The 26,866-nt window shown below is 43.3% G+C and overlaps 2 protein-coding genes across 8 annotated transcripts in view; one reads left to right on the top strand and one right to left on the bottom strand.

The window, feature by feature from the left end:
- PRPF40A (pre-mRNA processing factor 40 homolog A) overlaps window positions 1-26,866 on the top strand; it is a gene marked incomplete at its 5' end in the record, with an annotated part of 70,327 nt that overhangs the window by 36,981 nt on the left and 6,480 nt on the right. The gene's annotated exons all lie outside the window — the stretch shown is intronic.
- FMNL2 (formin like 2) overlaps window positions 1-26,866 on the bottom strand; it is a 187,060-nt gene that overhangs the window by 3,842 nt on the left and 156,352 nt on the right. Inside the window, exons 13-27 of one of the 7 annotated variants that reach the window (XM_083406872.1) lie at window positions 25,958-26,059; window positions 25,026-25,341; window positions 24,104-24,298; window positions 21,523-21,543; window positions 17,672-17,796; window positions 16,664-16,863; window positions 11,397-11,631; window positions 10,291-10,359; window positions 10,012-10,092; window positions 8,824-8,953; window positions 7,728-7,891; window positions 6,630-6,731; window positions 5,745-5,843; window positions 4,211-4,334; window positions 1,210-1,303 (exon numbers count right to left, since the gene is read on the bottom strand). In XM_083406872.1, coding sequence (XP_083262998.1) covers window positions 1,210-1,303; window positions 4,211-4,334; window positions 5,745-5,843; window positions 6,630-6,731; window positions 7,728-7,891; window positions 8,824-8,953; window positions 10,012-10,092; window positions 10,291-10,359; window positions 11,397-11,631; window positions 16,664-16,863; window positions 17,672-17,796; window positions 21,523-21,543; window positions 24,104-24,298; window positions 25,026-25,341; window positions 25,958-26,059 — 2,057 coding nt within the window. Of the gene's footprint in view, window positions 1-958; window positions 1,304-4,210; window positions 4,335-5,744; window positions 5,844-6,629; window positions 6,732-7,727; window positions 7,892-8,823; window positions 8,954-10,011; window positions 10,093-10,290; window positions 10,360-11,396; window positions 11,632-16,663; window positions 16,864-17,671; window positions 17,797-21,522; window positions 21,544-24,103; window positions 24,299-25,025; window positions 25,342-25,957; window positions 26,060-26,866 lie in introns of those variants that run through there. The other 6 variants (XM_083406870.1, XM_083406876.1, XM_083406875.1 and 3 more) reach the window with 6 other exon arrangements.

The raw sequence follows: 26,866 nt of genomic DNA on the forward strand, positions 1-26,866 counted from the left end.
ATCCTGAATTTGTTTCCCTTTCCACCAACAGGGTTCCCTATAAACTTCCTACGCACGCACACTCCCATACATAGCAGCACAAAGGTGCTATCCACACACACACACACATTATTCTCCGTTGTTTTTTTCAGACTTTATTCTAAGGTCCATGCACACTCCTGCTCCAGGAGAATGAGATGGATACAAGGAACGGGCACTTTCAGAGGAATTGCCCCTCAACATAGCTGATGCTCCCAGAGCCCGCACTGATAGCTCGAAGAAGCCAGCCAAATGCTCTCAGTGGCAGCGTACAGTGTAAGGATGGCTGCCATTGCTATGGGAAGCGCTGCTACTGAAGCAGAAAGGCAAACAAAGGTGCCGTTGTTAAAAGAGGAGCAAAGAGAATGACAGTCCCCCCTCGCAGGGAAGATTTAGTTGTAGTGCTTACTCGCCCTACAAGAATAGGATTCACTAGCAGTCCCTGAGGTCTTTTGGATAAAGCAACTGGCTGTAAATCACAGGAGGCTCCCAAAGACCCAATTGGGGAGGCAGGGGAAGGCTAGTAGATGTGGGAATAATAGTTGATTGCTAAGATGCAACGAACAGCCATAAGATCCACACACAGCCTTTTCTCTTTTCCTAGGGTTTGCTTCACTAATAGTGTCTGAATCCACTGTCCTTGCAGGGTAGACAGAGCACACAAATAAATCTTTGTACATAAGCTCCCATTTCTGAGAGGTTCCCACATTTCTTTAGTATGGCAAAATGCCTTTTGGAAGCACCTGGCATATGGAAAAGGAGCGTGCAAAGCCTTGTACACTGTGTGCTTATGTTAGGAAATGCTATATTGCTGTTTGATGGGCTGCTGTTAAAAAAAGGAGCACAGAGCCTGTAAAATAGTTGGCAACCCTACTTTGTGCCCCTTTCCTCCCCTCTCTTCCTGCTCGGCAGAACACAGACTCATCAGTACGACACAGAGACTCCTGTGGAAGAGTCTGGAAAGGGAGTAGCCACTAAGTGATGTGACGCCATCTAGCACAGGCAAGACCTGCAGATTAATCCATCCCACAGATAAAAACACACGACAGAAGAAAGACCGAAAAGCACCAGCAACGCTGCTAAACGCTTACAGCGCCATCCCTCCTTTATCTTAAACTTGGCTGTGATTTGCAGCAGTTTTTGTGTTGGCATACAGAGAGAGGAGGAAGCTAAGTAAAAAGTGATGCTTGCCAGCTCTGTGTATCCTCCACCACCGGTGTGCTAGAAGAAATCCTTACCCTCGAGTGAACATTTGGAAATTTAGTGATATTATTCTTCTTTAAGGCTAAACAGAAGGGGGAAAAAACACAGAATGATGGTTAAGTTAAAAATGGGATGGAACATGAAGAGCAACTCAATTCTGTGCCCAAAAAGCAAAATAATAATATATTTATTTTTATTTTTAAAAAAAATGTAAAAAGCCACACATGTTAGCAAGTAAAGCAAAAGTGGGTGAGGTGGAGGCTTAAAGAAGGTTAAAAAAGAGAAAGGGAAGGGAAGAGGTGGCCATCATAAGCCTCTTACTAATAAAATTCCAAGCTGCTTTGAACATTGGCTCCAGGATGACTGTCCAGCAATTAACTTGAAAGAGCAAAAGAGGAGTTAACAGGCAGCATTCTTATTTTAAAGCTCCCCATTAAAACATATTACACCAGTAAGAAATGAAATGCTGCTTTAAGATGATTGGTTCTTGTATCAAAGACAACAGCACTGACAGACACATGCAGCGTAAACAGCACTCCTTTTTTAAAAACATTCTACAGTACAAGATGTTAATGGATCCAGTTCCATGACAATAACGTGGGGTATCTTCTATGGCAAGGCAATTTTGATCATATTGCTTCACTAGGCCTTATCTGCTGCCACCTGGGTAGTTTCTTCATCCAGCCCCTCAATCTTTGTTTCTTGGCCCTAGATGAGCTTAGCATGAGAATTATTTAAAATTTATTTCTTATGGCTTGGCTCAGAAGTCAAGACCTGCTTTCAGAACCATGGTCTGCCTGGGTCCTGGATTTTGCCCAGCCTCCACTATTACAAAGGACTGAACTGATCAAAGGCAGAATTCTATCTTAAGTGAGGCTACCACTTGGCTCAAAGGAGATTTCCCATTAAGTTGCCATGGAACTGAAGCTAACGACTGTGGGTGTGAAAAATGAAGGGAGTGGGTGCGGGGACCACAACCACTTTTATTTCATTCCTGTTCACGCGTGCAAACACAAACATGCAAACGATGGTTAGAAGGACCCATGTGGAAATATGTGCTCACAGATCACAAAGCAGTGACTTCATTTTACATGCCATAAAACAAAGCCCATAAACATTCAGCCTGGCTCATTGATGTATACTAGATTTGCTTCCGGAGATAGGCTTGGCTTAACAGGACTCATGCAACATAGATCAAGCCACAAAGAAGTAAAGGAGGTGCGAGAGCCCAGAGGAGAAGACACAGAAAAGCCAAGTGAACTGTCCATCACATTTGTCATTACAACCCACAACCATCCCTTGCAAATTGTGGTGGCTGGCTTGAAGCGCAGCCACCATGCGCCTCAAGGTCATTTCTGTGACTTCCATCACTTGCTGCTCTGTGGCGCTGAGCCCACAGGGTGACTCTGAAATGCGGAAGGTAGAACAAACGGTCACTGGGAGGATGGAAGGGAACCAAAAAAAGGTTCCTGACAGGCAAAAACATGCAATGAGATGAGCGATGTCAAATATGACTCCGACGAGATGCCAAACATCACTAATCCATTCAAACAGCTATATTGCGGAGAAACGTCAAAAACCTACAGCAACCTTTTTGTGTTTTTTTAAAGAGCGTCGGGTGTGAAAGAGGAAAAGTTTAGTAATGGAATTCCTCTGTGAGAACAGGTTCGCAGAAAAAACGAGAGCCACGCTTGGCCGTTCGAGCAGTAAAGGGCACAGTCTTCAGCACTGCATGGAAAATAACAGCCAGACAAGACAGAATATACAGTAAGAAGCGAAGATCTATTGTATTAGTACATTGTTAGTGCTTTGTTAAAGACACCCTGAGGTGGCTTATTCAGTCATTTAACCACAATAGGATTTGTTTGGCTGGGATACCAGTAGAATTATCTTTCTGAAAATCACAACAATTACTGGGGTGTTTTTTTAAAGGTACAGTTGGTGTAGGAACAAGGGCATGATGAAGTGCACACTTTTATCTCAGCACAACATTTATTTGCATGGCTGTTCTCGCACTCTGATGGACTGCTCTTGGAACTTAGTGAAATGAAATCACACAACAACAGAGAGGGCAAAGTAAACCCCAGCCAAAGTCTCAGCCAGGGATCAGCCATAAATTTACCACTGAAAATGAGACATGCGATGCTAGTGAAGTCCTGGCTGGATAGGATCCATGCATCTGCGCATGGATGTTTTTAAAACCCACTGTATTTGTTGCTTGCATTTGGTATTACTCATACTCAGGGACCTACTACTGCTGATTATGGAGAAATTATTAACAATTAGCTGCTGCTGTTGCTTTCATCCACTCTGTGATTGTCACAGAAGCCACTAAATCACATTTCAGCAAATCACCTGTCTGTTGCAAGAGTAGTTTGCCCACACTGTACTTGTCACGGCTGCTATAAACTAGACCCAGCCATTGTCAGCCTATTGCGTTCAATTATGGATTGCGGAAAGGGACTAGTATTAGTCTGTTGCAAGAGGAATATGCAGCTCTGAAGTTCAAAATCATTCAGCAAATCCAAATCGCACAATTTTGTCCTCCATCACATTTTAAAGGTTGGAGCAATTACCATTAGTAGGACTTGAAGGACAAAACAAGAGCTTTTAAAAGCAACGCTCAACACCAGTGGCTTTGCACATGGATCAAAAATACTCCAAGATTTGCAAGGCATGCACCTGTTGCAAAAATACGTCTAATAAGGCTCTACGTGGTCTACAGCTTGAGTTATGAGAGCATGCTGAAGTGAAGGAGAAATTAAATAATACACAAATGTTATGTCAACGAGGCCTTGCCAAAGAAGAGGCCTGAAACGCTGAGCGCTATATAATGTGCACCATTTGTTAAATGACTGATACATGTGATTATTGTCAGTGAAATCAATTTATAACACTTTAAAGAGCTCTGTTAGAGCTTTGCAAAGTGAAAGCTATGAAGGGGCACTTTGGAACAGCCTCTTCCTCCTCCTCCTCCTTATTATTTTACCTGTGATGATATCTTCGATAGCTCCATCCTTCCCCTCGTACACATGTCTATTGTCCTTGACTTGTCGCCGTCTTAGCTCTGCAATCAGCTCTTGCTGCTGCCTCTTCGTTTTATGAGACGGAGACTGAAAGGGAGCAAAGGTCAGTAAAAAGCAGTGGCCAACAAGATGCTGAAAACACCATCTCCTCTCTTTGAGGTATAAGGTAAGGAACTTAGGTACCTGCCCCATACAGAGTTAGAACCACTAGGTCAACCCTGTCTTTCCCCAGCCCTACACATATTTCACCTGCACTCACTTTCACTAACTCCCAGTTCACTTCTATAAAAAAAGGGGGAAGTTATGGTTCTAACCTATGAAACTTTGAAAAGTTTGGGATCAGAGTATCTACAAGTCCACCTTTTCCCACATCAACCTCTCGGCTGAGAGAACAACGTTTGAGGCCTGTCTCGGGGGGTCCTGGCCTTCTGAAGTTAATCAAAATAAGGGTCTTTCCTGTGGTGGCTCCCTGATTATTCCCAGGAATAACCATCTGGCACCATGATTATTACTGTTTAGATGTCGTGCGGTCTGTCTTGTTTGTCACATCCTAACATTTAATCTGCTTTTAGCTACTTTTTGTGATTTATACATTGTTGTGCTGATGGTTTTTGTTGTTTCTTTTTTATTGTTCTACACAATATCAATGGCAATTGTAAAGCTGCCATGAGGGCCAAGACACTGGAAAAGTGGGGAGCACAATCCTGACATTAAAGGAGGTGGGGGTGCTTTGTGCAAATATCTGTAGAAGTCGCTTTGTGTAGCCTGACCTTGCATAGTGAGAATTCCTAATTGTATTGTTAAAATATATTATCCTGGAAGAGAGGGTCTCATGCGCCAAGCAGAACTCTGGAAAATGCCAGATGCAACCCCAAATGGCCGTTTCTGCCACTACATTTTCTTTGAGCCTCTTCCAACTAGCCTTCCTTCACATTTGGTCACTGCATACTTATGGGTGACTATGTTATGAATGTCTTCCTGTTATCAAATTGCTTGGCCGAGATAAATGCTCATTACTTCTCAGTAAGCATCTTTCAAACAGGGCAAATTCCAAGCATTGTATCAATGGCTTTAGGAGAATAAACACCTTTCTGAGATTTAGGAATAACAGGAAATAGCATAGACATGAAACTGCTCTAGTTTCCTTTTAAGTTTCTTATATGACTGCCTTGTTAAAATGTCTCTGTGAGAAAGAGAGCTTCAATAGTTATCTCTGAGAGAAAACACCTGACAGAAAGGTGTTTGGAATGTTGGTTCCTTGCCGATCTCAAAGACTTAGAGAAGCAGTCTCAGCCAATAAGGCAGCAGCAGCCAAGGTGGTGCTTTCCAGATGTGTATTCCACAACTCCCATCATCCCTAACCATTGGAGTTCAATAATATCTGGACTGCACCACATCGGCTGCTCCGCAATAAGACAATCTCTTTCACTGGACCAACATGTGCCACTTTATCAATGCACGTGACCAAAATCGATTAATGGCTTGTTTGTTTGCTACCTTTTGGTCTTGCTGCTCCATCAGTGCCTCCTGTTCCAGAAGTTTTTCCATCAATGCCTGCTGTTGCTTTTTCCTCAACTCGTTCTCCTCTTCCGCTTGCTATTGACAATTTTAAACGAAATACACACACCGGTTAGAGCTTGCAACGACTTCAAAAAAATGGGGTTCGTTTTTAGCTCTCTCAGCAAAATACAAATTCATTAAAGCCAGTTTAACTTGGATGTGCCGCTTCCTGTTGTGGCGTGATACGGCAAATTCTCCCAAGAATTTCTTCAAGAATTTGTCCTCTTGTGATTCCCAGCAGCTGTCATTCAGAGGCATACTGCCTCCGACAGTGGAGAGCATAGCCATCGTGGCTAGGAGCCACTGACAGCCTTATTCCCTCTCTCTTTTGAAGTCACCTAGTGGCGGATTTTTCCAGCCACATGTCTACCTGCCTGCATGTCCTCTGCATGTCTGAATGTGTGTAATGCAGCAGGAGTGCTGTGTGTTCCTGATGTCTGGTGTGTGTTTGTCTTCTCTTACCCCCTGTTGGATTTTGTTTCATTTTGCCCCAGTCATCATTGGAATGCAGTCCCCAAGAGGTTGGGCGAGTTTCAATCTGGCCTTTGTTCTGGGACACGTTTCCCAAAGATGGAACCTTAAGGCTCTTTCATATAAATCATATGGAAGGGACCACGAGGATCATAAACCCCTTGCGACGCAGGAATCTTTCACTCAACATGGGGCTCAAACCCACAACCCTGTGATTAACTGTCCCATGCTCTACCAACTGAGCTATCTGTGTATTTGCTAAGGAAACTACAAAACCACAGAGGGAGCCTTTGGTTAGAAAGTGTGGCCACATTTGTAAGAAGAACAGAAGTGAACTGAACTTTTGTTTACCTTGTAAGCTTTCACAAATCGAACAAAGACTGGGAAGAAGACTGATGGAGGTGTCGTCTTAGGATTCTCTCCAAAATACTTCACAGCATCATCAAAGGCATCCTGTAAAAGAGAGACTTTTAAAAATATATATATATTTCATTTCAACAAATCTCAAGGCATAACCCAAACTATGCAAGATGGTGTTTAACGCACAAAAAGGAAACCACCCCCCACAAGCTGAAGGCTGATCAGGTGGCAAGCAATCAGGAAGGACGCAGCAGAGACAAGAGTGTAGGTGCATTGGAGCCTTTATTACCAGTGCAACAGAAGGGAGGCCTGCTTTGCAACCTGTTTTGCAAAGTGCGCAATTTCAGGTCTTTCCTTAGGAAGCAAGAAAAATCCCAGTTCTAAGTATAAACTTGCAATTTGAAAATAGGCATTTTGAAGTTCTGCCATGTACTGCTGTTAATTGCCCTCTTGTGCTGGGATTACTCAACCATTTTTGCCTTTTGCAGGTTCAGAACAGATAAAAGGAAGAAACTTGTTTCTACCATTATTATTTTAACCAAGAAAATAAATAATGAAACTTGAGTGGAGCTACTAAACATTAAGTATCTGTGTGTTTCCCCTGGAAAATAGCGCTCGCTCTCTCTCTCTCTCTCTCTCTCTCTCTCTCTCTCTGTGTGTGTGTGTGTGTGTGTGAGAGAGAGAGAGAGAGAGAGAGAGAGATGTTTAAGGGTGCATGATTGCACATGCCACTAAATGAAATGCTATTGCATAAGGTGTGAAGTCACTCTCAGTGACAGATGTCACATCAATACTACAAAAGAATAAACACATTCTATTGTTTTTTTCAACCACCCTTCCTTCTTCAAGCAGCACAGAGAAGCAATCATTGTTCCCCTCCTATTCCCCCCTGAGGGGGAATGACTGGCCTAAGCTCACTCATTTAGACACTCCTAACTATACAACACAACACTACACTAGAACAGGGGAATCAGTGAATACTTGTCCTGCCTACTCCAAAAGGAACATCTTTGAGCTTGAAAAAGGTAACAAAAGTTCTCCATTCCTGAAAGCTAGACCACTGAACAGCTGCTGGGATACACAGAATACCTGAGCTATTTTTGCATCATCCTGCAGCTTCTTCAGTTTCCCTTCATTGTTCTGAATAAACTCCTTCAGCATGGTGTTGTGATCGTGCATGGTATACTCTCGCTTCGTTAGGTCGAGACCTCTTTGGAGTTCCTTTACATCCAACAGAACATTTTCAAGGGATACTAAAGGGTGGAAGGGGAAAGAGAGTCAAAATGTTACTACGCATTGCCTAATTGAGCCCTAACATCTCCAGTTAGACAGATCTCATGTAGCAAAGCCTGGAGATATAGCTGCCTGAGACCCTGGATAGTTTTAATTGGGGAATCTCTGTTAAAGTGTGGTTGTTGTTCCTGCTACTACTATTAAAATTGAGAAGCCAACAATGGAGGGTCTCACACACACAAGCCAGAATTGCAGGCCAGTGGGCTTATATTTTGCATCCAAGAGACAAAACTGGAACGGAACAGAAAGGCTAGGAATGAGATGGGATGGGGGGAGATGCATCAAACAAAAGGAAGGTGAGTAGTTCAGGGAAGGTATTGTTTTAAACCACCATTACAATATAGATGCACATGCTCCAGTAGGGCTGATGCCTCCTATACAGTTTCTACCCTGACCATGCAGAATGGAGGAGGAGAATAGGATCTGATCTCCTCCACCTCTCGTGGGCCATTTTGGCAGGTGGGCACCATGCCCCTTCCAATTAAAGATTTCTCTATGTGTAAAGTTTTCTGTCGGAAGGATCCTTTCTGTTCGGTATGTTCACACAACATTTACAAGACGTGCCTTCCAACAGGATGTGCATCTCTTGCACCTGAAGTTAAGGACTTTACACAAACCGTGTGGGAGCCCAATTACTGAAAAGAGGAAAGACTCATGTCAGCTTTAGGGAACAGTGTGCTACAAGAACCAAGAAGGCATTTAAAAATTATGATGCTTCTGTATCCTATTGTGCCCATAACATTTAAGATGCCCACCTGTCTTCTGCAAGGTGGTATCTTTTCCAAACAGGTAGCTTTCCCCAGGACATGGGTGCATTACTGTATTACAGTATCCACAGAACATAGCTGAACCTGCTTTTAAGTACTTGGGAAATGAATTTTGGCTATGTTACCTGCAGCAGCTTTCTCCACATAGTGAAGCTCATTGTAAAAAAGCGATACTTGCTGATATTTCTCTCTCACAACATTTGATATATAGTGCAATAGAGTTTGTTTCCTGTCTGTTGATTTTGTGTCCAGTAACTGCAAAGAAGAGGCAAAAGAAGTATGTTAGATTCGGCTTCAACATCCTTGAGTTAACTTTCCTTAGCAGCCAACCCATGATCTGCCCATGACCAAGGGTGGAAAAGCTATAACTCTCCAGATGTGGCTGAGCTACAATCCCACCACCCCTGGGGCTGATGGGAGTTGGAGTCCACAACATCTGGAGGGTCACTGAAATAGACACATGACACAATGAAATAAGTGCAATGCAATGAAGATATCATAGCCCTGTATGAATGTTACAGGTCAGGGGAGGGGAACATGTGACTCTTGAGATGATGTTGGACCAGAACTCTCATCATCTCTGATCATTCGCCATGTTGATGGGAACTGAGGTCCAATAACATCTGAAGGACCACAGGTAAAGGATTTTAGGACCCCTGCAATTGTTGCCCATAGTTTTGAATTTATTTATGTTACTTAAACATGATAATTCATCATATTGTCAGAAGACGACCACAAGTAAAAGAATAATCTGAATCAGGAAAACTATAGGCCATTAAAGCAATCAAGGTTGTCGTCTTATTAAATCTGTCCGGTGTATTTTCATAGCGCTGGTAATTATTGTTTATTACAGGTCATTAGAGGCATTCATTCCCCACCCCTAGCAACAGGGTCCATCGCATATTGCTTTTATGAATGGCCCGATGCTATTATCCAGAAAGTGGAGAGACTCATAACTAGAACTGGCAGAAAAGACAGGGCAGTGCTAAACAGACTTCTCTGCCATTGCAAATCTGTACAGGGGGTCTACCTGATGCAGTTAGTGGTAAGGAAGAGTTTAATCATGGTGAGAAAACAAACCAGGAGAGGGTAATGAAGTTATGGGGAACTGGAATTTACCTTTGTCTTGACAATATGACATTAGAAATCTAAGCCAATGGTTTCATTCCTTCCCTAGCTCACTGACAACTCACTAAAAGGATGCTTAGAACACTGTTGTTCATACAGGCTGTGCAAATAAATGGGGATGTGCAAACAATCTTCCAAGCAAAGCTACTCTCAAGTCCACTGGGGGTATATTTCCCCTTACTTACCAGATCTAAGCTCTGCAGTTTAAATCCATAAACAGCTCCTCGTTTACTGCTGTTCATATAGTTACCCAGAGCCAAGATTATCTATGGAAATCATAGGGGTGGGAAAAAATGTAAGCATCAACTAATAACACATAACATTCTGTAATAAAAAGGAAAGGGGTCATTTTAACTTAAATATATAGCCCCCTAAAGACTACTGTTTAAGGGTGTGTGTTTTTGCCACCAATATTTTTTTTAAAAAAAACACAACAACATTGAATAAACAAAATAAACACTTGCCTCTAGGATTTTCTTGAGTTTCTGAGATGACTTTATTGAGACAGATGCTGCAATTATTGCATGAAGTTGCTAGAGGCAAAAACAAGAAATCACGTGAACATCTGTAAAAGCCAATTGTGAACTAAAAACGGACACCCACTGGCTTCTGCAAGAGGGACAGGTTGTGTATGTGTAGCCTTAGTCGGACATTAAGGTTCACAGAATACTAACTGGATAAGCCAAGTCACAGTCCTTCACCCCAGCTCCTAAGACCCCTCACATCAGCCCCTCCCTAATGATGCTTGAGATATTTGGGAGGATGCCTGTAGGGTCAGCCTTCCAAATGCATGTAGATTGTCCTCATGAACTGCAATCCTGAGCACTCAGGGTTGCAGGTCACAAGGAGAGCCTACAAATGTTTGGTAGGCTGCTGATATACTCTCAAACATGCAAACCTCGTTGGGGAGGGGCTGGAGTGGGCCACAATGACGTGGGGAGGGAAACACATGTGACCCCAAGTGCTGTGCACTCACATTGCGTGAGCTTGAATGCCCAAATAGTGCTTGGGTCAGAATCATATGGCAAATGACTATTTACAACTGACTAGATCTGAACCAGAAAGGCAATCCTGCATACACAAGAGAAGGTGCACAACTTTTGTTGATACCCGCTGGCTTGCTACAGTCCCTTTGCTACATCCCATACTATTCTGGAGCACATGCCAAAACTCAGGGGCAGATTTTTTTAAGGGTACAGCAACATGAAGGGGGAGGAGATATGGCCTTATGCCTTGAGTAGACCTTTGCTCACAAAATTTAGGATGAAGGCTCCGATGGGGTCAGAAAGAGGCAAGCAAGCATTGGTGCACAATGAACTTATCACCATGTAGTTCCAGGCAGCTGCTAGAGGTGATGTGTCAAAGATAAGCAAATATTCCTGCACTGCGGGGAGCTGGCCCTTGGGTTCCCTTCCAACTCTACAATTCTATGATCAAGCAGGGGATAACTTCAGCCCATCTCTAACAAACAACTAGACTAAAGTAACTGCTCCAAAAGGAACGTAGCACATGCATAAGCCACACCATGGAATTCCATTCAAGAAGGGGCTACTCCCCCCATCTCACTCACTGGAGTCAGCATCTGGATGCTTTCTGCAAAATTGCCAACGAATGCCATGATGGTCATCTTTTGCATCAGCCTCTCAATCTTGCTGAACTGCATCATGAAACGATCCTCATCTGAGAGGTTCTCAAGGGGCTTCCTCTCCCGCTCATAAAGCCGCAACATTTTCACTTCATTTTCCGTGGGCAAAAATCTCATCAGGCATTCGACAAAATCCACTGGTAGAGTCTTCAAATCGAACCTGGCCAAATGCAAAAATATATAAATATATTTAAAAGAAGAGATGTTTACAGGGAAGGAAGAGGCAGAGAGCTCTGTTTTCACTGAGTTCCTCTATCAATGCATCTTATTAGAGCTACTAATCAATTCTACAGACAAAGCATACTTAATGCAATAATCAAGTTAACTGTGGGCGCAATTATTTCACACTGGCAATTTTGGCAGTCAATATGCAAGTGTGAATAGATTTGTGTCCCTAAGTACTTGAATATGGGTATCTCTAAGTTAAAGACATGCACAAGTTACTGACATTTTACATATTTGCTGTAGGAAACACCACTGTAAGCCAGGTACAATCGCAGCAAACAATTACCATATTGAGTGTGAAGCGGCACTTGGGATTTTTTAAATTCTGAATATAGATGGTTAGGACTGCACTGAGAACTCTCTTGGTTGCTTTTTATATATTGCTCTGGGAAGCACCCTGAAAACCAAGTAATCGTATTTTTTAAGCTGCTAAAAGAACACAATTGCAACAAGCATAATGGACTTTATGTAAATAGGAGCAGAAAAAAGGCATATCCCTTTAATTGAGATTTGTAGCCTACACACGGGTGCCATTTGCACTGAATCTCAAAATGCTGGTTTTGACCTTTCATGCTCCTTAATTTGGGTGTGTGCTTCCTCCTGTAGGAAGTGCTCCCACAGCCCTGTAGCATCTCCCAGCAAGCTCAGCTGAGAATTTGTACATTAATGGAAGAGGGAGGATACAGGAGAAAGGAGCGCCTTCACTGTGGTAACCTCAAACACAGAGAATGGTTTACTGCAGGAAATCAGTCTGCACTCGAGGAGAGGGGCCAAGATGGCGACGAAGTAAGACGCGCTTGCCGGAGCTCCCCTTTCAGTTCATGCTGTAAGTTACCTTGCTCCTATTTTTCTCGAGAAGTTGGCATGATAATGGTTTGATGTTAACGCCAGGAACTCACCCTGTGGAAGCTTGCAATCTCAGCGCTATAAATCTCCTTAATGAGCTTCACTAACAACCTGATTAGCTGTAACTTGGGCAGCCACCGGCCGCGCTTCCCTGGCCTTCCACCAGCTTTTGCTTGGCCTTTGAAGGACTCTTAGATAACCGAGCCGCTCTAGGGGACTTTCTAAAGATAATAAATGTAATTTCTCGGGGCTATGCCTAGCCCAGGTTGCAAAAAGAAGGGAGCTGATGATATTAAACGGTAGTAGGGAAGAGGACCACCCAGGGGAGTATACCCATCTTTCAAAGATGGGAGGAAGTGTGATAGACTATATTCTGATATCAAGATTCGCCTATAATTCTGTATCGACGTTTCAAGTGGGACATAACACCGAAAGCGACCACCTCCCACTAACTTTAGCGCTCAATGGCCCATCGTTTAACAAACCCACGGCTAACCTTTACTACACCCCCATCGTTAACCTGGGATCATTGGCCCCCAGAAGCATTAAATGGTCCCCCATGCTTAATACAGAGCTAACTCACCTCCTCCATTCGGAAGACGTGAAGACCATCTACTCAGCCATTGTATTAGCCAATACCGGGGCAAAGGCCATGGACTCGTTCAACGAGTTATTAGCAAGACTAAAGACCTTCCTAACAACTGAGATACTTAACTCTGTTACAAAGCGGGCAAAGGATCAAGAGAGTTGGTTTGATTCGGAGTGTAGACAAGCAAGGAAACGTCTGAGATCAACCTATCGGAATTACAGAAACACCGGAGCACCTTCGCTATTTATGGCCTACATCTATTTAAGACGAAATTACAAACAGCTATTAAAGGTAAAAAAACAAAAAGCCGAGAGAATGGCCTGGTGTAGACTAGTGAAGGCCTCGAATGACAAAGACTCAACCTCCTTCTGGCGTACCATTAGGGGGCTCCTGGGCCAAGAGCAGATTGGTCCCACATGCACTGTAGAACCCCAGGAGTGGATGAAATATTTCCAAACCCTCTTCTATGATGACAAAGCTCAGCACAACGATCCAAGTGCCTACTCTGAGAATTTACCATATTGGCCTCCTGTCTCCATAGAGGAGGTGGGGAAACTAATTGCCCAACTGAAAAACAACAAAGCCCCGGGCATAGACTACATTCCAGCAGAGCTCCTGAAGAACAATACCAGTTGGTGGGCTCCTATAATGGCGTCAATATTTACATACATCGATTCAACAGGCATAATCCCTGGTTGCTGGACAGAGGCAGTAATCATCCCAATCTATAAAAAGGGTCCCATGGCAGATCCAGCGAGCTACAGACCCATCAGCCTCCTCCCCATTCCCAGCAAATTGTACGCCAAACACCTCCACATTAAACTAATCGACTGGATGGAAACTGAGGCAGTTCTGGCAGAGGAGCAAGCCGGCTTCAGACAGGGCAGAACAACAATAGACCATTGCTTCGTATTAGCACATCTCATTGACAAATATGTCAACAAAACACGTGGGATTCTATACGCAGCATTTATTGACCTAAAGGCGGCCTTTGACTCGATTTCACGAATCAAACTCTGGGCGAAACTCAATGCTACCAACATTGACAAAAGATTACTATTCTTGATAAAAAGCCTATATAAAGACTCCAAGTTATATGTAAGAGCCTCAGTAAATGGGCAACTAATTGGCCCTGTACCAGCCACCAAAGGAGTCAAGCAGGGTTGCATTCTAGCCCCAGCCTTATTTAACGTATATATCAATGACATGGTCAAACACCTAACATCCCCGGAGTTTCATGCCCCCAAACTGGCCGAAAAATCAATTTCAGTGCTCCTCTATGCGGATGACGCGGTTCTCTTATCACGAACTAAAGTAGGCCTCAAAAGGCTACTAAGAGAATTCTCAGCTTACTGCAGGAGAGATCAATTGGTGGTCAATCACCAAAAAACTAAAGTCATGGTCTTCGCTAGGAGACACAGACATCACAGATGGGAGATGGACAATCAGCCAATAGAACAGGTCAAAATTTTCAAATACCTCGGAGTAGTTTTCCAGTCAACAGGGGCCTGGGAGGCCCACCATAAATATGCTAGGGAAAAAGCATCTCAAAGCGTCAAAATACTGTCTCGCTTTTACTTTACGAAGGGGGGCAGACATATCCCAGCAGCTTTGGAGGTCTTTCAAGCAAAACCCTTGGCACAACTACTCTACGGGGCCCAAATCTGGACGGGAAATCATTGCCGCACACTCGAAACAGTCCAGTCTAAATTCCTAAGACAGATTCTAGCCGTTCCATCATGCGTACCAAATGCGGCCCTACGGCTGGAGACCGGCCTCCTCTCCGTCGAGACCCGGACCTGGATAAGAACATTCAACTATTGGCTTCGTTTAAATTTAAACCCATCCGGACTATTACCTCTAGTAGCACGAGACGCTCATAGAAGTCGGTGGTCCAAAGTAGTGCATCAAAAACTACTTACATGTGGCCTACAAGCACAGCATCTCCTGGAAGTGGGTCTCCCCAAGGCAAAAACCATTATCGAACAGCGCTTGAAGGATATTGAGCAGCAGAATAATCTGGCCTATATTAAGAAATTTAGTGCTTGGTACGCCTATCTGCCCCCCTCCCACTTTGATTTTCGGGCACCTTATTTGTCCACCTTAACCATCCCAAAACTTAGGCGGGCCTTTACACTGGCCAGACTAAATATGTTACCGTCAGCTGTTCTTGAAGGCAGATATCAAAAAATTCCATTTGAGAACCGGCTCTGCCCCTGTGGAGCTGGCTATGTAGAGACGGCGTCACACGTTCTCTTGTCTTGCTCCCTATATAAAGATCTTAGGGACGAGACCATCACGCCGCTCCTATCTGCCATCCCCGGCCGTTCTTGCGAAGCCAAATTGTGCTCACTTCTAGCCGATCAGAACAGCTCGACAACAGAGAAGGTTGCCAAATTTATCGAGAGAGCAATGAGATTGAGAGCTGGTATCTGAATGATATCAGTGTGGTCACCCGGATTCCTCGCCTGGGTTTTTATGATTATTATCATGTTTTAGTACTATTATTTTATTACTTCTGCTAAGTTTTAAGTACTGAGATTATTAATTTACCTAGGGTTTTAATAGGTCACAAGATTTTAACTATATTTGTAATGTATTTCTGTTGGTGTTTGTCCTTCGGTGCTATGGCCTGTTGGCTATGCAAATAAAGTTTTATTCATTCAGTCTGCACTCCACTCTTCTGAAAGAAATGCAAAGCACATTCCTGAAAGACAGCTTCTGCAAGACTTTAAAAATGAATGGCTGTCAGCATGACCATTGCACTGAAGTGTTATTAGCATTATGACTATCAGGTACTTTAAAAGTGTTTTACTGGATCATTTTATTATTGCCAGTTGAGTATTTGCAGACGCAGCCTAAACACCACAACACCAATCTGCATTTCATTCAAGACACTTGGATTCAATTCAAACACTGTGAAGGGGAGAGGGGGGGGGGTAACCTAGCCCTTTCCCATTCCTTTAATAGCTACCATATTTATCTCACAATAGTGTTTAAATTGATGCTAGAAATGAAAGCCTTGCATGACAAGAATTATAGATGAAAAATACGAACAACATTTTTCAGAAAACCACCAGTTGCTTTTTACAGTTCTCATAATGGAAGGAATTCAACATTGCGTAAAGGCAGTCCTTCCATCACAGCAAGTGTTTCAGCTTGCCAGATGAACAATGCACATTGTTCTGGGGGTTCTCCCAAACCCCCAAGACCAGTTTGGGAGGGGAGGTGTAATGGGCGGGGGGGGAGTCCCATTGCACAAGTAGAAGTCTTTGTTCAGGGCTTCCACTGACTGGATTCATTAGGTGAATCCTGCCCCGTGTTACTGTGATATATGCAGAGTAAGCAAAATCCAATGGGCTTACTCCAGAAAAGGGTACACAGCTTAACAGCTTTATGGTGATCAACTGTATATATGAGCATTAATGGCATATGAGGATCTTCCTTGGATCTAAGCAACTTGCAGAAATACTGCTGACCAATTAATACAACGTGCCTCAAACCACCTTTGTAAAACAGCCTTTACACTTACGCCTGAATAGCTTTGCATATCTCATCTGCAGTCTTTCCAGCTTTCCTTAAGGTGATCGCAAGATTTTTAGCCCTGTTTGCTTCCAATAGCGTGACTTTGTTCGATCCTTTTTGAGTTATTTGCTTGCTTGAAGAAAGATCAATGGCCGGGCCTTGGGCTTTTGTCTTGAATATTTCTTCAAATTCATCCACATTTAAATCCTAGGACAGAAACCAAACAGAAACAAGGAGGAGTCTAGCAATCTATGTCGAATGGGGGGTGGGGGGTGGAATGCAATTACAGTGGTGCCTCGCAAGACGAAAAGAATCCGTTCCGTGAGTCTTTTCGTCTTGCGGTTTTTTCGTCTTGCGAAGCAAGCCCATTAGCGGATTAGCGCTATTAGCGCTATTAGCAGTTTAAGGGCTATTAACGGCTATTAAAGGCTTAAGGGATTAGCGGATTAGCTGCTAAAAGGCTATTAGCAGCTTAGCGCTTTAGAAAAAGGGCTTGGGGAGCGGGGGGGAAACTCAAAAATCGCAAGACATTTTCGTCTTGCGAAGCAAGCCCATAGGGAAATTCGTCTTGTGAAGCGCCTCTGAAAACGGAAAACCCTTTCGTCTTGCGGGTTTTCCGTCTTGCGAGGCATTCGTCTTGCGGGGCACCACTGTAATGAAAAGTGTAGAAGCTATAGGGCATTGGGAAAGAGAGAGGTGACCGTGTGACGAGGAGAAGGTTTTGATGCTCTACAAAGTTTCTTGGTCCGTCGCAAGATTAGCAAAAATACTGCACGTAGCACAGCAGAATAGGACTCTAGTTACCTTAATGTCAACAAGACCATCAAATGAGTGATTACTGAGGTCTATGGAGTGTTTAAAACTCTTTAAGTACATAGGATGCAAGGTCAAAATGACTGCTTTTTAACAGGATACAGTAACTTCCAAAACACAGATAGACAGACACACACAGAGAGAGAGAAAGAAAGAGAGAGAGAGAGAGAACACACCAAATCACAATCTGCAGGTCTCATACCTCCAATATCCTTTCGTCATCAATTTCATTGAAGACTGTCCCGTTAATCTGATTGGGTTTCAGAGCCACCCAGTTAAAAACTGGCATGCGGAACTTTGTCTTAATTGGCTTCTTGATTTTCACAGCTTTAAACAAAGCAGAGAGCGTTTCAGAAAAAGGCAACAAACCTCTTGAGCAATCCAGAAGTACTTATGGGGGATGGCACTTCAACACTGGAGGAGGCCTGACAAGAAGTAAACCAATGCTGTAAAGTGTTGGGGAAAATTTGGGCTGGCTGGAAAGCTTGAAGAGAAGAGACAATTTCTCTCTCTAATTCAGGAAGTTTGCCTATCATTCATGCAAAGCTTTGACAAGAACAAGCATGTGTTGGTACAATTGTGCCTATTTCCCCTATATTTGATGAGTACACGTGATTCAATCACTACAGGAAGTCTATAAAATTGTACTCTATTTACCCATGTGATTTTAGCTACGTCCTGTGATGGTCTACTATTATTCTTCTGACCGCACTAAAATTAACCCAACACACGAACATTGCCTGATTATTGGATGAAATCATGTGGAGTTGCCTATTTAAGGAAGAATAACCATACATTTACCTAAAAATCATAGAAACATGACTCAAGTTTCCAGTCTCCATTAAATATGTAAAAGGCACCAGTGGTACTCAACCAAAGGCTGTTTCTGAGGGGGCACTAAGGTACCAACCGGTGAGTGCTGTCTAGCCTCACTCCATTTAAGAGGCAGAAAACCTCATCATTTTCTAGATGTGAGCTCCTCCCCTTCCTGTAGTGCGCAGCTCATTTTCTGTTTTACTTGAAGTTGGAGCGATTGCTCAATGGCTTCTCTGGTTCAGCATTTCCATTAAAGAAACTAAGTGTGAGTATATGGTATTTTTCTCTCATGAAAGGTGGTGCCCAAATGCCCACACAAGAATTAACAGATAGGGATGAGGTTTATTGCAAAGCATCTAGAAGGTATGAAAGTCAGGTGTCAGCCACATTTATGGAGCGATGGACATGAGCCGGGAGACTGCCAATTCCCAGCAGGAAAATATTGTGATATGTTGCACCTACAACACCTTCCAGATTTTAAAAGCAAGCGAGTACACACAAACATGCATCTGTTGATTAGGATTGCAAATGTGTGATCTGTACCTTTATTTAGCATGATCAGTGTCACGACAGCTAAAGGAGCTTCTCCTCCCACATCAACTTGCCCAGGTGTTAGCAGGGGAGGCCTTGTTGGCAGTGCTGCCTCCTTCTGTGGCTCATGCAGCAATAAAACTGCTAGCACATTTGCAAAGCTAAGCAGGGTCCGGGGGGGGGGAGTGGCACGCATTGCAGGGGGTTGAACTGGATGATCCACAGGGTCCCTTCCAACTCTACGATTATATGATTCTTTGTGGCAGTGGCTCATGAAAGGGCCTTCCCTGTGTTGGCCCCCAGGTTGTGGAATTAACTCCACTCTGAGGCACGTCTTGTGTCATTACTGCAAGCCCTTCAGTGATTGGTCAAGATGCACCTCTTCACAAAGGCCTTTTTTCTGAGTGGATCAGTATCGCTGTGGATTGCTGTTTTTGCCATTGGTTGTTTTGGGTTTTATTCTAGGATTTTAAAGTTTGCATTTGCTTTTAATTATACTATTTTTTGTAACACAACCTGGGGCCATTTGGACAATCAATCAATAAAGTGTCCAAGTTGTTGCATGTTACATTTGCATCATGTGTCACTGATTCACTGGGACTACCAGTTTGAAGTCCATAACCATGCTGAAAACCTCACTCAGGGCTCATCCACACTTCGCTTCGCTCCATATTTCTAGCAACAGGTCCAATCTTTCCAGGTCTGTCTCTGAGTGTTTTCCCCCTTCCTTCCTTCCTTCCTTCCTTCCTTCCTTCCTACACAAAACCCCATTCTTTACCACTGAAAACAACTTCGTGGAAAACCCTAATGGCCGCTTACTCCAATTCAGCAGTAAAGATGGGGTTTTCCTGAGGAAAGCAGCAAGGGGGGGGGGGGGGAGAAGCACTCAGTCACAGACCGGGGAAATGCAGACCTGTGCCTAGAACGTGCAGGGCAAACGTCAAGAGTAGATGAGCCCTCAATCCTAAACAAGCAAGTGGTGTTTTGGAAATGCAAGAAGAGGAGCTCTAAGCTGAATATAAGCAATTGGAATTGACAGCAGCCACCAGGGAAATTATGCTGCAGATTTAAAGAATCCAGAGTCTGTATTTTAAACAGTAAAAGAACACTCTCCAGTCTCGGCACAATCATTTCTTGGATTATTTGTTACTGTGACCATCTCTCGTTGTGATTGTCTACTACATTTTCCAAAGCAGCTCTGAAGACATGCCTTCCCCATTAACTGGTGGACAAAGAATAATAAGCTGAAGCAGGAAAATTTAGGTTAATTACTAAGGGGTGGAGAAACTTCCTAACCCTAAGAGCCAAGGGAACTGATTAAATGTCCATCGCTGGAAATATCCAGCAATTAGTAACTCATTCACTGTAAGCATTAATCTTCATGAAGTTCAGGGGACGCGCACATAAAATTCAGGAAATGACATTCTAGAGAACATTTGCCACTGAAAACAGAAGTTTTAAATTGGTTCTGAAGCTTTAAGCAATTTGGTTAATTAATCAACTCAACCAGCTCCTTCCTCACCTTCATGTCATTAAGGACCAACTCCAGTTTGAAACTGGACACACACACAGTGCAGATTCCAATGCACAGTGTTTTGCAACAGTAGATAAAATCCTGCACTACAATGGTAGTATCAAGTATTGCCAGAGAAAATCCTCGCTTATTTTGCCACAATGTGTATTATTATTTAGTCGGACAAGCAGTTTATCAATTTGACAGCATGAATTTAAAACTAGATTAGTGTATTGTTAACATTTTTGCAAGCTTCACACAGTCAAGAAGCCCCTGCTTCTTACTCCTCCAGTTTTGAAGAAGCTACTTAGCCAGGAAAGTGAAGTTGGAAACATGCAATTGTTATGTCCACCATCAAGCAAAGCATAGCTAGTGAATTTTACCATGGGCAAACTCACATTCCCAAAGGACACTATTGTTCACGTATGGTGGCTGGGAATGTGTACACCCCAAATATCTTGTTATCTATCCTTTCCCCCCTTTCCCCTATAATGCACCAAAACCCTTGTGCAAAGTTTCAGACTGGGGATACATTTGTAATAGATTCCACAAATTCATCCACTAATTTTAAGCAAATTTCCACACATCTTTTGTCAGCTGTCAAAACTGGAGCTGCGAATTACAATTTGATAGGCAGTGAGCCCGATATTATGTGATGATGTCACTATCCACTCAAAGGTCTGAAGCTACTTCTCATTTGCTTAAAAGATGCACTTGTTTGGATGTGTGGTGACATCACGAAGGGAAGGTATATTAAGAATATTTCTGTTTGAAGGTAGCCAAGTGATTGATCTTGATGAGTCTCTAACATAAGATGCAATGCTGCATGCAATGATATGCCTTAGAATACCCTTAGAGTTTCTATTTTATGGAAAAACCAAGGCAACATACACACCACACATAGAAAACAGCAATGACGCGGCTTTAAACAGTCATGGCTTCCCCCAATCAATCTTAAGAAGTATAGCTTGTTAAGGGTGCGGAGAGTTGTTAGGAAACCCCTATTCTCCTAAACAGAGCTTTTGCACCACAACAAGTCAAACAAAACATCCCACGCTTTCGGAGAATGCAAAAACACAGCAAGCTAGTTTTTAAAGTGATACACAAATGGATTTGGTTAACAAGACAGGAAAAGAAGACAGCAGAAAATGGGATTAAAATGTACTTAAAATACTCAGCAAAAAGGAACCTACAGAAAAGCTTGATTGGCCCATCTTACAAGGAAGCAGAGGGAATAAATAAGAAAAAGGTTAGCTATTGTTACGTACGTCATTTAATAGAACAATCTATTATCACAAATCAGGGCTCCTGAATACCACTTCACACATTATCATTTTTCTACATAGAAAGAATCAATTGCACTTAGGCGTATAGAGTTTATGGACCGGGCATCCTACCCATGGTAATAGGTATTTACCTATCATCACCCATTAAGGTAAATTGCATTTTCCTACTTGAAGTTATCTTAGTGTAGCAGAACAGCAATGGATGAGGCATGTGCCCACCAAAAGCCTTCTATGGATTTCATTTAAGTATCAAACAAAAGGTAGCATCCATTATTGGGTGGTCCAGTACCATATTAATTCTGCAGTAAACAGTATTATTTGGAAGCTATACTTTTCCCAACTTATTTATATGGGAAGATTGCAAACAACGCCATAAAGACCAATAACCTAGAATTAGTTTACATACGAGTTACATACGCTTCAGGTTACAGACTCCGCTAACCCAGAAATATTACCTCGGGTTAAGAACTTTGCTTCAGGATGAGAACAGAAATCGTGCGGCAGTGGCGTGGCAGAAGCAGGAGGCGCCACTAGCTAAAGTGGTGCTTCAGGTTAAGAACAGTTTCAGGTTAAGAATGGACCTCCGGAACAAATTAAGTACTTAACCCAAGGTACCACTGTATACGGAGCATTCGTTTCCTGAAGCACCAATATGTTTTCCAAAAGGAGCAGAGATGGCCACCAACTTGAATGCCTTTAAAATAGGTTTAGAGAAATTCAGGGAGGCTAAGGCTGTCAGTGGCTACTAACCCTGATGGACTATGTTCTATCTCCACTGTGGGAGGCAGTATGCTTCTGAATACCAGTTGCTGGAAACCACAGGAGAGAGTTCTGTAGCATTCAGGTCCTGTTTGTGTGCTTAAACAGGCACAGTGGCGTAGCGTGGGGGGTGCAGGGGGGGCCGGCCACACCAGGCGCAACATCTGGGGGTTAGGGTTAGGGGGCGCAAATCCACGGGTTGGGGGGGCAAATTCACGGGTTAGGGGGCGCAAATTACTTGCCTTGCCCCGGGTGCTGACAACCCACGCTACGCCACTGAACAGGCATCCAGTTGGCCACTGTGAGAACAGGATGCTGGACTAGATGGGCCATTGGCATGATCCAGCCAGGCTGTTTTTTTTTTTCTTTTGTTAGATTCCCCCTGCAACATATTTCCTTCATATACAGGCAGGAGATCAAAACCCAGCTATTCTGAATTAATTTCAGTTCCCAGTGGCTGTCATTTTCAATAAGACATCAAAAATGACTCTAGATTCAGCCTCAGGACCAAACCCAGAACTGTGGTGTTGAGGGTCTTTCTTCATTAATGAAGTTTTGTCCAGGGATGTTAATGGGCCGGCCTGATTCATGATTTTTTTTATTCTTCCAAATTGTGCTCAAGTCAACAGAAACTGTATTAATTGCAGTGAGGCAACAGATAGAGTATTAGCAGGCTGAATGAACATCAGATTTGCAAAGAGGATTGTGACTAATGACAAAACCAAGCCAAGGGTTGTAAACTGAAGGGGGGGGGGGGGAGAGAAGAATAGGCTGGAGCTACACAGCCAGTGCAATGCCCCTGAAGAACCAGAAATTGAATCGCTCATCTTCCAAGTTCACCTCTACTATCAGAGGATGAGCAACTGTTGATGTTGGACTCAATGCAGGAAGAGGAAGGTGGGGCGGGGGGAACACACATTCACTTGAGTGCTTTAGCCTTGGCTACCTCAAGCTATTGTTATTCCAAATAAATTTCTCAGTGGCACAGAGGCATCCAAATTCTGCCTGTTTTTAAGGGATATCAGAGAAGGTTTAAAATAAAGAACCAGCCACCTGCTTTTAAACATATACCGTATTTTTCGCCCTATAGGGCGCACCGGCCCATAGGACGCACCTTGTTTTTTGGGGGGGAAATGAATAAAAAAAATTTATTCCCCGACCCCAGCCCCCAGAACAGGCTGCTGCCCGCAAGAACCCCAAATTTGGAGATTTGGATTCAGTGTTTGAGGCGAGGCATCTAACACTTTTCCACCACCAGTGAGATAACATGAAGGGATTGTAGCAACTGTATAAAGCCTCCGTTTCATAAAATCAAAGCATTTTTCTGCTAGCTACTCATAAACTGCAAAATGGTGAGGGACGGGTGGGAATCTCTTAAGTGTTCAACCTTTGTATTGGCTCCATCAGGTGCTCACCATCTCTCCTTTGAGAAGATGCAGCAAAACAACACACAATTTTTAGTTTGAAAAAAATTGCCTCTCCACAAACCTCCACTGAGAATAGGCCATCACCTTACCTCTTGTCATTTCTTTAGAAAGTTATTTTGCTTTTAATTCACTGCTGCAGCTAAGGTTTTGCAGCACTGGGACACCTTGATTCATTAAGCAATAAAGACTTTGGAGGACTTTTTCATAACATCCATTCTGACTCATTCCTCTTTGACTAAGGACATTTTTTGTATTGTGTATAGGACTTCCATAGCACTCCAGCAACACTGGCTGCTTCTTACCTGCTAATCCTGAGTTGAAAACGACTGTAGGGGAGGCTGTTCCTGGAAGAGGAGGTGCTGATGGTGGGGGTGGGGGTGGAACCGGAGGGCCCAGTCCTGTTTCTGCTGCTGGGCCAGGAAGAGGTGGTGGGGGAGGAGGGGGAGGAGGCGGTGGAGGGGGAGGAGGCATTGGCGGTGTCACAGGACCATTTTGAACTGAGAAATGAAAAAGACAAAACAGCATTTTAAAGTATTCTACCAAACTATGTCCGCCTCCCTCCCACACCCCGAGGGAGTTCTCTCAACTATAGGCAATCCACATGGTGAACTTTGCTATACATTGTGCCTGCAGAGCTGCCAAATAGATGTTATTTTGCAGACCCTTGCAAATCATGCAATGTGTAGAATGGACCTCAAACACAAGATGGCGTTCAGCAAAAGTGAAGAGGAAGAGAATATGATTAGATAAACTCCTCAGGGTAGAGGAATCATTCCCTTTTCATGCTTATGTTACTCTGCATTGTGTCATATACCTAATACTAGTAGTAGTAATAACTACTTATAGTAATAACCATTACTGTCACTGCTTTTTATTATTATTAAGTTCACTAACTTGTCATGATGATGAAGACATAGGGTGTAATCCAGAGCCAGTTTGGCACACTTCGACAACAGTCTAATCATAAAGTTATTTATTTGGGAGTAGACCATATTGATTTCGAGGGAATTAATTTCTAAGTAAATATTTTTAAGGTAAGATGCCTAGATAGCCAGTGAACACTTAAGCACCACTTGATTCACCGCATCCATCTTTCTCTGGATTGGGTCCCAGCCTCTTTCATGTGTGGTCATCACAAAGTATGGCCAGATGTATTGAGGGGGATAGGTTAACCCCCACTACCTTAAGTTGAGCAAATCTCATTTCTTCCGCAACATTTCTCACCTGCTTCCGATTCTGATTCTGACAATGGCAAGGGTGGTGGTGGAGGGGGCAAGAGAACCGAAGGTGTAGAGCCGGAAGCTGGTCCTCCACAAGTGCCTGTGGCAACTTCTGCCCCTGAGGGCAATGTCCCAGAAGCCACCCCAACAGGAAGAATGTTGATATCGCCATCTCCTTTCTTCTGAATTTTAATGGACCCTTGCTTCTCCAGTTCATGGATCTTCTTCTCCAGCGTTGACTGTCGTTGAATAGCTTCTTCTTTTTCTTTGACCATTTTCCTAAGCGTGTGAACCTGTGTGTTTGCATCCTTGTATATTTCCTGCATAAAGAGCCCACGGGTAAAGAATCGACATGTGTTTGATATGCAGAATCATCTCAAAACTGAAGGAACAACATAACATGGGATTCCCAGCTGAGTCATTGTAAGGCAATGTTTGATGGTTGCGGCAAATGCACTTCTCACTTTATCTTCATCCAAACTGCGTTTTCCTTTAATAAGTTGGATAAGGAACCTCAATCATGGCCACAAACTGGCAATATCAGAAAGGTTTAAATTATTTCCTAGGGTAATGAAGACTCTATGATATGTACTATTGGCACACCCAATCCATTAAGCCAATAAGATCCTATTGTGTTCTGGGTTAGATTGCCTGACTTCTGGTGGAAGATACTAGTGACAGAATATCGGCTGGTTTCCTGTCCTCCCATTCCATGGCTAAGAGACTCACAGAAAGGAACCCAAGTGTTATAAACCTTCATTGATCCAACGTGCCCACAAACTTTAGGATTAAATCACTTCTGCAAGTAAACTGAACTGTAGCCAATTGCGGGGGCAACAGTGAATCTAGCAGATTCCATGTTTTATACTTGTGAGCAACTTGGCTGACCATCCAGTGAGCACCCTAAGCAGCACAATCCGCACTCGGTACACTTACTCGAACGACATCCAGTTCTTTGTTCCTCTGCATGAGTTGTTTTTCCAGTTCCACAATCTTAGCCATAGCTTCATTTTCTGTATCTTGCAGTTTTTCTGATAACTAGATATAAAAGGGGTGGGGGAGGGGAGTGTTAATTGGCAAAAAGGCTTATTCATTCACAGTGGCGGGAGCCATGCCAGAGCTATACATTATATAATAAACATCGTATCATTCGGTTATTCATGCTGTAAAATGTCTAAGAACAGCCCCCTTGCCAGAGCTATAGGAACCATACATAATCTTTACAATCATAGGGTCTATTTGTGATGGATCAATAGGTTTGGTGTTGAATTTACATGGTCAAAGGCTGTGGGAGTCGCCCATGTAACTGTGTGTGTGAGTGTGTGTGAGTGTGTGTGTGTGTGTGTGTGTGTGTGATGTCAAAGTTTCATTTGGGTAGTAATGGTTTACTCAAAGAACCAACTTCCATTTATTTTTCTCGAGGCTGTGAACATCATAGTTACACTTTATGAAACTAATGAAATCTTGAGATATGGGAGATATGGAAGGCTAAATGCAAACACTAGAATTGATGGCAGTTTGTTCTGATTTAGCACTAATCAACGCTCACACCTCCTTCGGTGGGCACCGTTTGCGGCGCGCAGTACCCCCAGGCCACATGGGACTCACCAGCTGGTTGGGCTGGTTGGAGTTCACGCCCAACCCTGGTTTAAACTGTCCAATCGGCGGCTTGCGGGGGCGGGGCAAGCCGAGCGGACCATGTATGGGCAGGCTTCCCTCTGGTTTGCTTGAGTTGTATTATGCGGTGGGAACAATTAACAGGGCCATCCGCTTGGCAATCTTGCGTATCGGAGGCCGAGTCGTGAAGCATTTGGACATTAAAACCAACAGATTGGAACTTTTCAG

Source organism: Podarcis tiliguerta (assembly GCF_965153285.1).
Source record: "Podarcis tiliguerta genome assembly, chromosome: 1".
In the NCBI taxonomy this organism is placed as follows: Eukaryota; Metazoa; Chordata; class Lepidosauria; order Squamata; family Lacertidae; genus Podarcis; species Podarcis tiliguerta.